General features: G+C 39.0%; 1 protein-coding gene across 3 annotated transcripts in view; it reads right to left on the reverse strand.

Moving 5' to 3' along the window:
- DACH1 (dachshund family transcription factor 1) overlaps positions 1–13,307 on the reverse strand; it is a 436,323-nt gene that overhangs the window by 27,510 nt on the left and 395,506 nt on the right. For 2 of the 3 annotated variants that reach the window (XM_067563215.1, XM_067563218.1), the window contains 2 exons: positions 11,715–11,858; positions 11,196–11,264 (listed from right to left, as the gene is read on the reverse strand). In XM_067563215.1, the coding sequence (XP_067419316.1) occupies positions 11,196–11,264; positions 11,715–11,858 (213 nt within the window). Of the gene's footprint in view, positions 1–5,146; positions 5,214–11,195; positions 11,265–11,714; positions 11,859–13,307 lie in introns of all 3 variants that reach the window. The other variant, XM_067563216.1, reaches the window with a different exon arrangement.

Here is a 13,307-nt window from a genome sequence, read left to right on the forward strand (position 1 = left end):
GTGTACTTATGTTGCAGTAGTCAAGTCTGCAAGTGACAAATCCATGGATCCACTGTGGCCATGTCTGATACATTAGGAGCCCTGTAGCCAGTCACGGGTGAAAGAAAAGGTTTATATCAGTCATGGTTATCTAGATGTACAGCAGCAGTGAGTAATCTTAGTAGTCATTTGCTCTCTTGACAATTAAGAGGGCAGGTACCCTAAACAGAAGGAGACACTAGCAAATTCCTCAAAACATTCCTTCATCTTACCAACTACCTAGAGTATACTTCAGTCAATTTCTCTTCATTCAGACACTGATCTTGGCCAGGCATTTGGACAGCTGAGGACTACCTACAATGAATATGGAGCTAGATGTTGTCTGCTTCCTGCTGGCATTTGAGTCCATGTTGTTTCACAATCTCTCCCAACAATTTTACATAGCAGAAGAGTGGGGAGAAAATGCAGTCTTGCTCTCTTCAGCTGAGATCCCTGGATTTGCAGGTGCAGCTGTTTATCCCAACCTTCTGAAATCAGGAAGGATCCAAGTGAATTCAGGATGTTTCCACTGAACCCTGGTAGGTCTCAGACATGTGACCAGCTTTTCATGACTCACAGTTGAATGCTAATGAGAGATGTAGAGCCATGAAAATGGATGCTTTCCCCCATCTATGGCAAGGAGGTAGTCATTCAACAGTATGACCACTGTTGTTTCAGAGCCACTGTCTGGTCTGAAAATTGATTGTGAGGCTTAAAGATACTGACAAAAGTCAGTTGATCCCAGATACATTTCTCTCTTAATTTTCTTGATTACCTTGCCCAGGAATGGGAAGATTAGATTCCAGAAAAAACTAGATGACATTGATTGTAGCAAGCAATGGTTTTATGCACACTAGCCAATCTATTACATGTTTAAAGATGTGTCGCAAATGTCTTTCTTCAAAGGATGCATTGAATATTTTTATTTTAGTTAGCAGATGACTAAAATGCTCTTTGCTAGCTCTTGTTATCAAAGAATGGTACAGGAAAAAGTTGTAGATAGTGATTCAAATTTCATTTAGTGCTACATCTTGCTTATGAACAAACCAAAATCTGAGAAGAAAGGTGATGTGCTTGTGATTGTGTGCATAGCCTTTGAATCCTGGGATTCAGAGAAGCTATGCCTGATTTAAATATGCTCCCTAAAGTACAAAAGCATGGTAGGATATGAGACTGAATACAAGAAAGTTGAAGAAAGAAATTCTACAGAGCTTTGGGGATTTGAGAGCATTGTAGATTCCAGGTTAGCTAAATAATCCATACTCCCTTACTTGACTTTGAGAGATTGAACTTTATTCCATTGTGACTTCACTTCAAGAGCTTTAAGAGTCATTATCCAGGACATTTGTTTAGCTTAACTTATCCTCTTACTAGAGTTAATATTATTAACTAAATCTAGGGTTTATGTTCAGTTTATCCTGCTAACATGCAGTCCAGGAACACAACTCCTCCCAGTATGAATGTGGTGAAATTCTATTTAATTTTGTGTATCTAGATTAGGGAGTTTACATAAGCATCTCCACAAAGGAGGTACAGAAATTGGAACAGAGAGGAAGGATGGTCCAACTGGTTAGGGAGCTAGCCTGGACTTGGATTCAATAACCTGCTCTACCATAAATTTACCATATGACCCTGGAGAAGTCACTTAGCCTCTCTGTGCCCCAGTTCCCACCTGTAAAATGGGAATTAGAGTACTTCCTTACCTCTCAGGGTTGTTCTGAGGATAAATCCACTAAAGATTGTGAGGCAGTCAGATACTATCACTATAGTGATAGTGGCCATGTAAGGACCTAAAATATATAGAACAAGTGACCTACAGACTGGACCCTTTAAAAAGAATTTCATAGATTCTCTTCTCTAAAAACATTTAAACCCTTGCAGAAATAGGTTGAATAACATGGAGTTACCTCAGAACATAAATAATACTAATTTACTAGATGAGTTCAGGCCTATCTAACTTTGGTAGCTTTACAGAGTTAGTATTTTCTCATGGATAATCTGTCCTTAAAAAGTTTCTCAAATGTATTGTGCACAAACATGCTTTCCTTCAGCATCAAGCATGCATCTTTTGGAACCTCCTTTTTTTCAAACATACATATTTACTCTATCTATTACAAGAGAAATCACATGCTCTTAATATTTGAATTTTCCTATCTCTCTCATAGTACATAATTTATTCTTCTTGTTTATTCTTCATACAAAGAACTCCTGAAAGCTTCCCAGTGAGTGTCAGTTTTAAACCAAAGTAAAAAGGAAGGGTTTATGGCAAGATTGAAATAGTTAGTAATCTAGACGGAGTTAACAAAGATGTTCCAAATAAATGAGGGAGCAAAAGTAAAAGAGTGCTCTAAGGTATGAAGAATTTCAGAGAGGATGTAAGGAATATGGTGCTTATGGGGAAGAGGAATCCAGGGAGGTGAGTGGGCTAGAGTCCTCATCTTTTCCAGGTATTGAGGCACTTATGATGACCCAGTGACACTATGCATATGCATTAGGCAAAAATACATCAAGAGCACCCATCCTTCCTTATAGAAGATCAACAGAGAGGAAAAAAAGATGGATACAAATAATACAAGTCAAACAAACCCTAAATAGAGCCTTAATAGTCTCTTTTGTGCACATGTTTTATTTAATATTCTTATTGTTCTGAAGCTTCCCACTTGACTGTGTTCATGCTTAGTCATTAATTTTACACATAGTTATTTTAAAATTGTACTAGAGTACCATGTTGGAAAAAAGCCTCTGATTGATTAATCATTTATCTCAGAAGAAAGGCCCTGAACATATTTGATTTCAAGCAACTCCACACATACACAGCTATAAAACACGATGTAAATTGCACAGACATATCAAGTGAATTGTGAAAAAGTTCATATATGCAAGCTGAATGACGGGGCTCTTTTAGAATGCATTACAACATATAAATTACAATGCGTTAACTAGACCCCCAGCATTTGCTTTCTTAAATGATAAATAACACGACTGTCTAGTTTAAAGTTTAAAGGTGTAGCTAAAAAGGACCTATGAACAATATGAAACAATAGCCTATTTATAGGTTACTGCCTGCAATCAATACCACCTTTTGTTTAACTTAATCAATGTTGTCTTTAATTGATTAGGTTGAGTTGAAGAGCTGCCAAAATACCAGACTACTGTGTCAATGGATAGAAAACAAATTTATTATTGTTTGGTTTCTGTGCATTGTACGATAATTCCAGTATTTATTCTTGGTCAAGAAAAAATGCTGTATGTGAGGTAAAGTACATAATTACTGCATTTTTCCCTTCTGACTATTCAGTGACCAGTTATAAAATACAGGCAAACTAGAAAGAGATTTCTTCATTGTCTACTGTATTACCTCTGTTTAAAATTTAAGCTGGAGAGAGCTGTTTACCAGAAGTGGGGAGAGGGGAAGGGGAGAATCAGGTGAACAAGGTCCTTTAAGGCTCATGAGCCAACTGATATAGCCTGTTATGCTCACTTTTCATTGGTAGTCTAGAATCACCCATTAGAATAGTCATAAAGGTAGAGCACTCCACTAGCTATAGTTACAATACCTGGTTCAGGGAAATGTCCACTGCTGCACAGGAATTAATTCAAAGTGCTGTACAGAGATTGTTATTATTTATTATGATGAATATAACTTCATTGGGAGTGCATGGCACTATTCAGATGAATAATAAGAGCATGACATTAATTCAGACTCCTGCACCCAACAGTCAAAAGGCAGTTGAAGTTTAAGTTAACAATCAAAATTAAATTAAAACATTATAAGTATACGTTACTGCCCATGAGAGGCAAGCCTAAGCCTTAAGTACTTTAAGAAGCCCAAAGAAATATAAAAAAGGAATGTGGACTTGAACTTTCAAAAGAGCTAAAGGGAGTTAGGTGCCCAACTCCACTGAATGTCAATGGGATTTGGGCACTTATCTCCTTTAGACTCTTTTGAAAGTCTCAGTATTGGACATAAAACTGTACTTTAAAATATTATATCTGCCATTCAGCATGAGAAAGAAGAGAAGACGGATGGAGAGACTATATTCACCCTTGGGCCTCTAGGATTCAGTGGGGCATGTGCATATCCACAAATCCACCAATTTATCTGAAAGATTTTGGCATCAACAAGACAGCAGCTATCTCTCCTTCAAGGGCCACCATGACCGCTTTGCTCCATTCTCTTTTTCACACTACCCCAATAGCTCAATTCACTCTCACTTAGAGGTGGAGAGGTCTCTCTGAACTTCAGAAATCTGAGAACTAGGGGTAGGAAGAAACCTGAAAGTCAGGCTGAGAAAAACTGCCCTTCTATGTCAGGTTGTTGCCAAAGACTCCTCACTATACTGGGACCTGAGGTTCAAGGCCTAGGAATTGATGTTTTCACTACTGGATGAATCCAAATTCAAATCTCCTTCCTCTGAGTTTTTGTCCCAGGTATCTGGAGAGGCCAGGGTACTCATGGGCCTGAGACTAGGGGACACTAGGGTAAAGAGGACAGACTGTTGACAGAGAAGTGATTGAGAAGGCATGGTATGCATGGATTATCACAACTGTAAATGGAAAGGATGAACTGGGAACAAATGATGAAGTGATGGAGGCAGTAGAGAACGGGTAAGAAACAGAAAAGGCAAGAGAGAGATGGGAGCCTCAAGGGCAGGTGGCAAATTAGGAAAGCTTAATCAAAGCAGGGAAGGTTTAGGAGGAAGGACACAAAATGGGAATAGGCTGGGGAATAGCAAAACAGAACACGTGAGACAGAAAGGGGCATGAAGTGAACAGAATGGAGAGAGAGTTAACAGGGAACACAGAGCAAAAGAAAAGGAGTCACAGGTTTTAGATAATGTTTAGAAAGATGTATAGAGGAAAGAGAGCTGGGAGGAACTGTGTGTGAACTGGATGGGAATGGAGGAAACGGCTGGGGGGAAGAAAGTTGGGAAAGGAGAGATTTATAGGGGGAACAGAAGGATTAGAGGGGAAGAGGCAAGCAGAGAGGGAAAGAAAGTAGAGTGAAAACAGATTTCTGAGGAACCACAAGAAATAAGGGAGTCAGTAAATTTCACTGTTTTATTGTTTAACAAAAGGCGTGGTAACAAAACAGTATATAAAAGTCAAACATTTCTTTGTATGGTACCTTTTTGTGTGGGATGAGGGGGTCTTGGGAGACCTGGTTGGGAGCTAGGCATAGGCATCTAGTGAACCTACAATATGTATGGAGAAGAGGATAACCTGCTTTATTATTTGTTAAAAATCAAAAACAAGAAAGAAAACACATTAACACCAGTGTTGACACCAGTTTTTAAGAATGTTTAATAGGACTGTGTGTCATTAGGAAATATATGTGTGTGTTTGAGGTCCATGGATTTCAGTCATTACTGAAATCTAGCCAGAACCAAAAAGCGAATTAAAAGGCATTTTAGGTGCTCTCTATTGCTTCTGCCAATTTTTGTGCTTTTACATTCACATTTTCCAGAATGTTTTTTCTTTCCCCTGTTGTATGTAAAAGACCCATATAAACAACGTGAAGCTGACTGAAGGTCTACATAGGGCAACAGTGAAAAGGATTGCAGACAAATGCACTGATCTCTCTCAGTTAAGGAAATCTGAAAGGTTACTCACAACAACGGTAGGTTAAAAATATTCAGGTTTAAATGTGATCCTTAAGCTGACAGTATCTTTTTACTAGAACACAATTAACTGTCAACTTTATTTTAGAATAAGCAGCAGTGAGATTCGTTATTTTATTTATTTTTCATTTATTTTAATTTTTTGCCTAAGTTCTTGGCCTAAACTTTGGTAAAACTGCACTAGAGATTTCAAAAATTATATTAGTTTTATTCTTGCTTCCCCATAGAATCCTCCAGCTTTCCTGTTTTGTTTGCCTGCCTCAGCATATTTAATATTGTAAATTCAAAAGATTAATGATTGTTGATAAATAGGTAATTGTACCATCCATACTACGAAGAAGTGGACCGGGAGGGAAGAGGCAGCAGAGGGAGTAGACTAGGACAAGAAGCCCGGTGGGGAAGATTGGTACTGAGAAACATGAAGGTGGGTGGACACTGGGAATGGCTGGGTAAGGCGGCTGGGACTTAGAAGTGGGATGGGGTGTCAGATAGGACCGAATGGCACAGGAGGGGGACTTGGAGCCAGTGGGGTAAGGAGACAGACTGAGATCAGAGAGACTAAGAGCAAGGTTGAGGCTGCGAAACTGAGATCAGAAGAGGAGTCAGGGCAGGAGTACTGGGACTGGCTGGACTTGGAGAATGGGAAAAGAAGCCCATGGGCGGGGGGGGCTAGATATTGGGATTGGCTAGTGAAGGAGACTGGAAATGGAGAGGGAAGGAAGAATAGGATGAGGAGTTGAGGCAGGGAGAGATAAGACTGGCAAAACAAGCTAAAGAGGATATGGAGTAAAGGGGTCAAGCTTGAGGGGAACAGGAAAAGGCTACAGAATATCATTTAAAGTGTATAGAAGGGCGGGGGTGGTAGTTGGGTCCTGCCTCAGGAGGTGGGAGGCCCAAGGGTGCCTGTATTCACTCCATAATGGCTCCTGTCCCACAGGTTTAGCCCACCCATCCGTCCCGCCCATTGTCTCCCGCCACAGAGTGCAGCTGGGGCCCTCCTAATGCAATGCCTCACCCCTACCCCTTCCTGGCCCTACTGCCACTGGATCACCTACCCTGAGTTGGGCTGTGGTGGGCCAAAAAGTGGTAGGACCATGGCTTGGATGCCCTCCCCTGGCTCCACAGCCTATGGGAACAGGGCAAAAGACTCCGTGATTGCTAAAGAAAATTCCCCTCCAGAACCTGGAATTGAATCCAGAGTGGATACAAACCGATGACTTAAAAGAAAAATTAAAAATGGATTTTTAAAAAATGAAATCAGATTTATTTAAATAAGATTTGTAAAGTTCAATTAAGTATGCGTTCTTTTAAAAACATAAATGTATTTAAAATTAAAATTGAATATGATAACCTATGTTAAGACTTAAACTTTTCATAAGCTATTGAAATCATTTAAATTTAATACAAAAATAATATTAAGTAGTACATATTTGCTGCCATGTTTTGAAGAAATACATTGAACGAGTGGTAATCATTGGCTAAGCACCTGGAACCACAGTTTGTTGAAGTGTTAAACCAGCTTTTGATAGCAGAACCCTCTTCTGCATGTGCAAAGAGAATTTTTTTTCTGTTTCAGTTTATTCTATTAATTTAGTTCAACAACTAGCTCAGAGGACCCCAAACTGTGGGACATACCCCCTAGGAGAGCATGGAGGAACATTGGGGGGACCGGGGGTCTGGGCCAGCCCCCATGGGGGGCAAGGAGGGAGTGCCACCCAGTCCCGCTCTGCCCTTAGCTGTTCTGGCCCTAACCCCAGCTGCAGCCCCAGCCTCAGCCCTGACCATGGCCCCGCTTCTGGCCCCACTCCTGGCCCCAGATTTACCCCCAGTTGTGGCCCCACCCTCGGCCCTCATCTCCTGACTCATCTGTGGCTCCGGCCCCGACCATGGCCCCGCTTTCAGCCACAGCCCTGATCGTGGCCCTGCTCCCAACCCCAGGGAGGGCACTGACAGAGCTAAGGGAAGGGGCATGATGTAAAAAGTTTGGGGACCACTGGACTAGTTTGTTCAAAGTTAAGAACCAAGTGGAAGTTGGAAAAGCAGTAATGCTTGTTTTCGTCTTCCAATCTCCTAATAAAAATTGGGTTCTAAAATCATGAAAGACATACTGACTAGAAATAATCAATTCAGTTCACTAACTATAGATAGTTCTTCCTTTCTTAAGGATATCAGTTAGTTTTAAGTGCAAAATGTATTTTGATGAACACCTTTTAATTTTTCCTTATGTTTCCAGCACATTTAAGCTAGCTTTATTTAATAAATAAATTTTAATTTAGTTTGAATTTCCACCAAATAGAACTTGACACAAATCACAAAATTAATCATCATCTAGTAAATAAGAAAACATCATTTGCCATTTTCTAAAATAATTAAAAATGTAAATATTAAGAATCTGAATAATTGTATGTTCAGCTATATAATTGCTTAAATAAATGTGTCTAGATATAGCATATCTGGTTATGCTTTTTCTGGTTAGCAAAAAGAAACACCAAACATAGTGCAAAATTCATAGGTTCATAGATTCCAAAAAGCTAAGTTTAGTGCAAATCAAAATGTTTTAATGGTTATAAACCAATCTTTCTTTAGGAAAATGACTAAAATATACAAATGCAACAACTACTAAAATCAATTATTTAAATAAAAGTTTCCTGCATGTTAATTTAAATCTTGATTAAAACTGGTGATTTAGTCCACCCTGATTGAATCCAAAATTCCTGACTCTCAACGTTCCTCTGCAGTCAGGAAATATCTGTGAAACCCACTGTGTATGCCTCATTCTTCTCTTGTGGCATGTCCTCATAGAGGATGACAACTTACTACTGCTTCTAGTTAGCTCAGAGAGCAGGGGTCTGTGCGGTGGATCTGAAGGTTCTACCCCTGCTGAAGAACCACATGAGTGCCAATATGCCACATGATGGAATTTCTGTTGTTTCAGTTTGCTTTTTTAAAAGCCTAGGAAATTACACACAAACCTACCTTCCCCCTCTCCCACTTAAATTAATGTTAAGGTTGCAAAGTCAAGTACTCAAAAGATCAGAAATGCCAGAATTAAGGCTGCCTATGCAGCGTTAATTAAGTCCCTTGTGTGTATGCATTATAGTACAGTCTTTAATTACATGATCATATACTATTTTTCCCATGGAACTCCTCCTTTATTCAGTGCATGGGATAGACAATGTTCTGGGGAGGAGCCCAGTTTCTGTACTAAAGAAGGCTGTTGTCTGTAGGACCTCAGCCTTGTTTGTTGCAGAAGTTAGAAAGCATGGTAGGGTATTGTTGAAAGAAAAAGGATGGTCTCCTGATTAAAGAAATTGAATGCCTCCCTGGAGAATAGATTTCTATCACTGCCCCTGCCACAGAGTTCCTATATAATGTTGACAAGGCTCTTAAACTGGTGGTCATTAATTATATGTTCTTCATTTTATGCATGCCCAACTTGGTACCTCCAGGCTGAGCTCTCATAGCTGCATCTGAAGTCAATGGAATCTGTTCTTTGAACAGATAAGTGCTAAAAAAACTAGAGTACTCTAAAAAAAATCAGGCAACTTTGTCTCAAACTAGGCACCCAAAACAGTGTACATTTAATCTTTCCGTGCCTCAGCTCTCCATCTCTATCTATAATGGGGATAATATCACCCCTTCACCTCACAGGGGTGTTGTGAAGATAAACAAATGAAGCACTCAGATACTATAGTGATGAGCATGACAGAGAAGCCCATGAGGAAATTAACAATGCTGTCTCCCCAGCCTGGTTCAAAGAGTTTGCAGTAAATAAGGATATGTCTATACTGACGGCAGCAAAGTTGCCGCCATCAGATCAACCTATCTGGATCGATTGAACGGTCAATGAAGACCCGCTCAATTGATCCAGAAGTTGACACTGGTAAACCACCCCCTCAAGTGGCGTAGCACTGCATCGACGTGAAGACGCCACGCAGAAGGGAAGCACAGCAGTTGAATCGCCAGGTAAGAGTAGACCAGGGCTAAGATATGGGGCCACACACATTTCAAAATGAGGATAACTTGAAATACCGAATACATGCTCTTTGAGTGAGCACTGCCTGTCTTGTGCATTGAATGAGGCAAGGGTGCGCGATGGAAAATATAGTATTCTATCATGTTAAAGACTGTATCACAAGAGGGCCCAATTTAAATTGGACATGAAACTTTAATTCTGGCATTTCCTAACTTGAGTGCCTGACTTTGCGACCGTAACTTTCTTTTAAGGTAGCTTTTTGTGTGTAATATGCATATACATTTTTGTAAGGACTTGTTTCTAATCAACGGTTGTGAATAGGACTCATCTACTCTAACTGAATTGACTTTGTGGGCACTTGCCCTCCCCACTGTTATGTTTCTTACCCTTCGATGTATATATATATCTCCTATCTGTGATTTCCATTTCATGCATCTGATGAAGTGGGTTGCAGCCCACGAAAGCTTATGCCTGCAGAAATTTGTTAGTCTTTAAGGTGCTACAGGACTCTCGTTGTTTTTGCTGTATACAGATTAACATGGCTACCCCTCTGGAACTTGTTTGTTTTGTATTTGTTTGAACTTGTTTAATCAATTTAAGCTTTTTGCCTTTTGAATATATTGCCAATGCCTTCTTTGTGGCAAGCTGGCAACAACCCTTTAGGAGTTAGAAAAAGTGATTAAGTAACACACAAAAAGGTGTCACATGATACAGTTAAGATGATTGACTTTAAAATGCAAAATAAAGCCAATTGAGAGAAATTACTGCAGCTAATCACTTTAGGCTTGCCTTTGAAAAATGCACCTTCCTTTTCAATTGAAAACAAATGCTATTTTTGCTGTTTAGTATTCATGTTGGTAGATTTAGCTTATTGACTATAGATGACATTATAACATAAATGCTACCTTCAGAATTTGTTCTTTACTAAAATCTTGCTGTTTGCAATATATATATTTAGCTCCACAGAGGAAGTAATATGGCTCCCTTTAGTATTCCAAGTATAAATTTACTCAGCAGATTTGTTTTATTAAAATGTAAATAATGGGATATGGAACATTTGGCAAATGAAAAATCCAAGAGGGGAATAAACAGTTTTATTTATTGTTAACGTTTGGAGTAGCTTATTGAAACACAACTTGCAGTAATTGCCCCTGAATATTAGCTATGAAGTTCTCATCATACCTTGAATATTACCCATCAGGTTAAGCCGGGTTTTCATTTGTATGGTTAAAAGGCTCATGGTGTTTCAAATGTACCTTAAGAAACATTATTATCCTAGATGTGACTATACACAGTCACAAAAAATGCATTCAGTGTGGCTAAGATTCAATCCAACATAGTTTCAAATTAATTATTCCTCTTCACTTGCTTTATATAAACAGAATTGACCTGTTAATTTAAAGAAAATCTATCAGCACAGAATGAATTCTCTCTTATAAACAAGCAAGATGAACTTGACCTTGTTTGAACTTGTTTTGATGTGGCCCAGATGGTAGGCTACATGCTTGAATAGCAGACTAAAGCAGAGGAAAAAACTCATATCGTAAGATCTAGATTTATAGCCTTTTGCAAATGCCTACCTTGTATTGTCCTTTCAGCATCTGTTCTGCCCCCGCTGCGGTCAGCTTCTATCTCTGGGGTCAGAGAGTCTGGAAGCACAGAAAGGTAAGACTGACACATATTTCATTTGATTCTTATAGCCTTTTGTACAACCTGTTGCTCCAAAGCTGAATTACAATACAATCAACCTTTGTCATTCTTTTTAATGTTGAACAATGACTGGAGGCCAGGACAATTTTATTTTATTTTTTTTTTAGGCTAGGAAGATTAATGAGCAATAGATTTTTAAGCAGAGAGAAAAACAAAGAATTGACTTCTCAAGCTAATAACGTGAAATTGTTCCAGTTTGGGCATTCTCTTCAGTTAAGTAATACTTGTTCGCATATACTGCACAAAAATAGCATCACAACGGGAGAAGTATCACTGAAATAGAAGAAAACAAAAGTGCACTACAAAAATATTTGTGGCCAGTTTAACCAACTTATTTCACCACTTAAATTGAGGGTTAATTACAGAGAGGCAAAAAGCTGGCTTCTTACCATTTAGGGCCCTGAGATTATCTGTTGAAGTTGCCTGTTTCAATGTTTGTTCTGCTTGTTCCCGCCGCTTAGTCTCAAATTCAAGTGCTTCCTGCAATTTCCTCTTTGCCTTCTTTTCTTTCTTTAACCTTTTCTGAATTATTGCTGAGGGGAAAAAATCAGAATATTCATGTTTGGGTCTGAGATTTTGGCTATACAGTTACTACTTATGATGGGTTCCTAAAAATAATATAGCTGCAATATTTAAGATTCACTGAGTAATTTCCCTGTATTAGCTCAATACACTTAGAACTTGCTTGCGCTGCACTAGGTTATTTTAAGAATTACTTTTCTATACTGGTGAAAGCAATGTGACATATTCAGATATAATATAAAGATTTCTTTATAAATATAATCAAGGACCCATGAATTCCAAAAGTCCACAACCATGAAATTGGTGATGAAATTTACTTTTTGCATCATATGAAATGGATACTCTCCTGTCTGTAGAAGTCCAGTTTTGTTTTGTTTTTTCAAATATGACCACCATTTTGTCATCTACCCTAGTATGTACCTGGTGTATGCTCAAGTGAAAAGTATCTTCTGCCTGCCTGCTTCCTTCTCTCCCACGAGGGGGAGTTCTATTGCAGTATGCCTATTCCTGCTAGGTGCTACACCTCAGCCTGCAGAAGAAGGAGCTTCTGAAAAACAGGGTATCACCCCTGCAGCCTAAGACACTGGAATGAGCTCCTATAGGCAGCCTTTCCAAACATTCACCTAAGTAACTATTGCCTTCCACCCACACTTCCGAGTGTCCAGTTTCCTTTCCACCTCACTTGTTTCTATTGCCTACCATCATCCCCCACTCCTTTTAGGTCACTATCATCTGTCTCCTTCCTTACCACTGAACCCCTTCCACCCCCAAATTACTAGCAACAAAGGGTGTACAGCACACTGACCCTAAATTCTGAAGCAAAGCACCCTGTGTTTGACTGAATGTCAGCACTGGATCCTGTGGCAAATTTGAAATTAGGTAACTGTTTGAAATGTACAAAAAAACATTAACAATTCTATGTTCTTCATTAGAAGCATTCTCTGGCTTATCTGGTGCATTTTGTGTCTCATGTATTCTGTCTACATAATATGTAAGTTGTTTGGGTGAGGAACATGTATTCCCTTATCCTGTGCAGCACCAACAACATAGTACAGTTATTAGAATATACTACATGAGAAGAGATTTATCATATTATGATATACAAAATCTGAGCTAAATACTCTTGTGTAGTTTCATGGTTTTAATACTTTCATTATAAATGGTTTGCAAATGACTTTAATAAATGAGAATCAAACATATGTTACTTTCTAAATTAAAACCTCATCATGGCTGACACACTGTAGATGCGACCATGGCAGACAGAGCCAGAATTAGCAAAGCCTTACTGTGTAGCTGCCCACAAAAGAGATATTATCCTAGTTTTACTAACTGATCAGACACCAGAGCCATAGGAGTCACTAGCTGGAAAATATACAAATTGGAAGGAAAGGATACAATAAACAAGACAAAGTAAATAGCATCACTGAATTATATACAGGAGCAGCTCAGTTAACTGATAT

This window comes from Emydura macquarii, unplaced genomic scaffold (assembly GCF_026122565.2).
Source record: "Emydura macquarii macquarii isolate MOO-44397 ecotype Brisbane River unplaced genomic scaffold, CSIRO-AGI_Emac_v2 contig_2473, whole genome shotgun sequence".
Lineage (NCBI taxonomy): Eukaryota > Metazoa > Chordata > Testudines > Chelidae > Emydura > Emydura macquarii.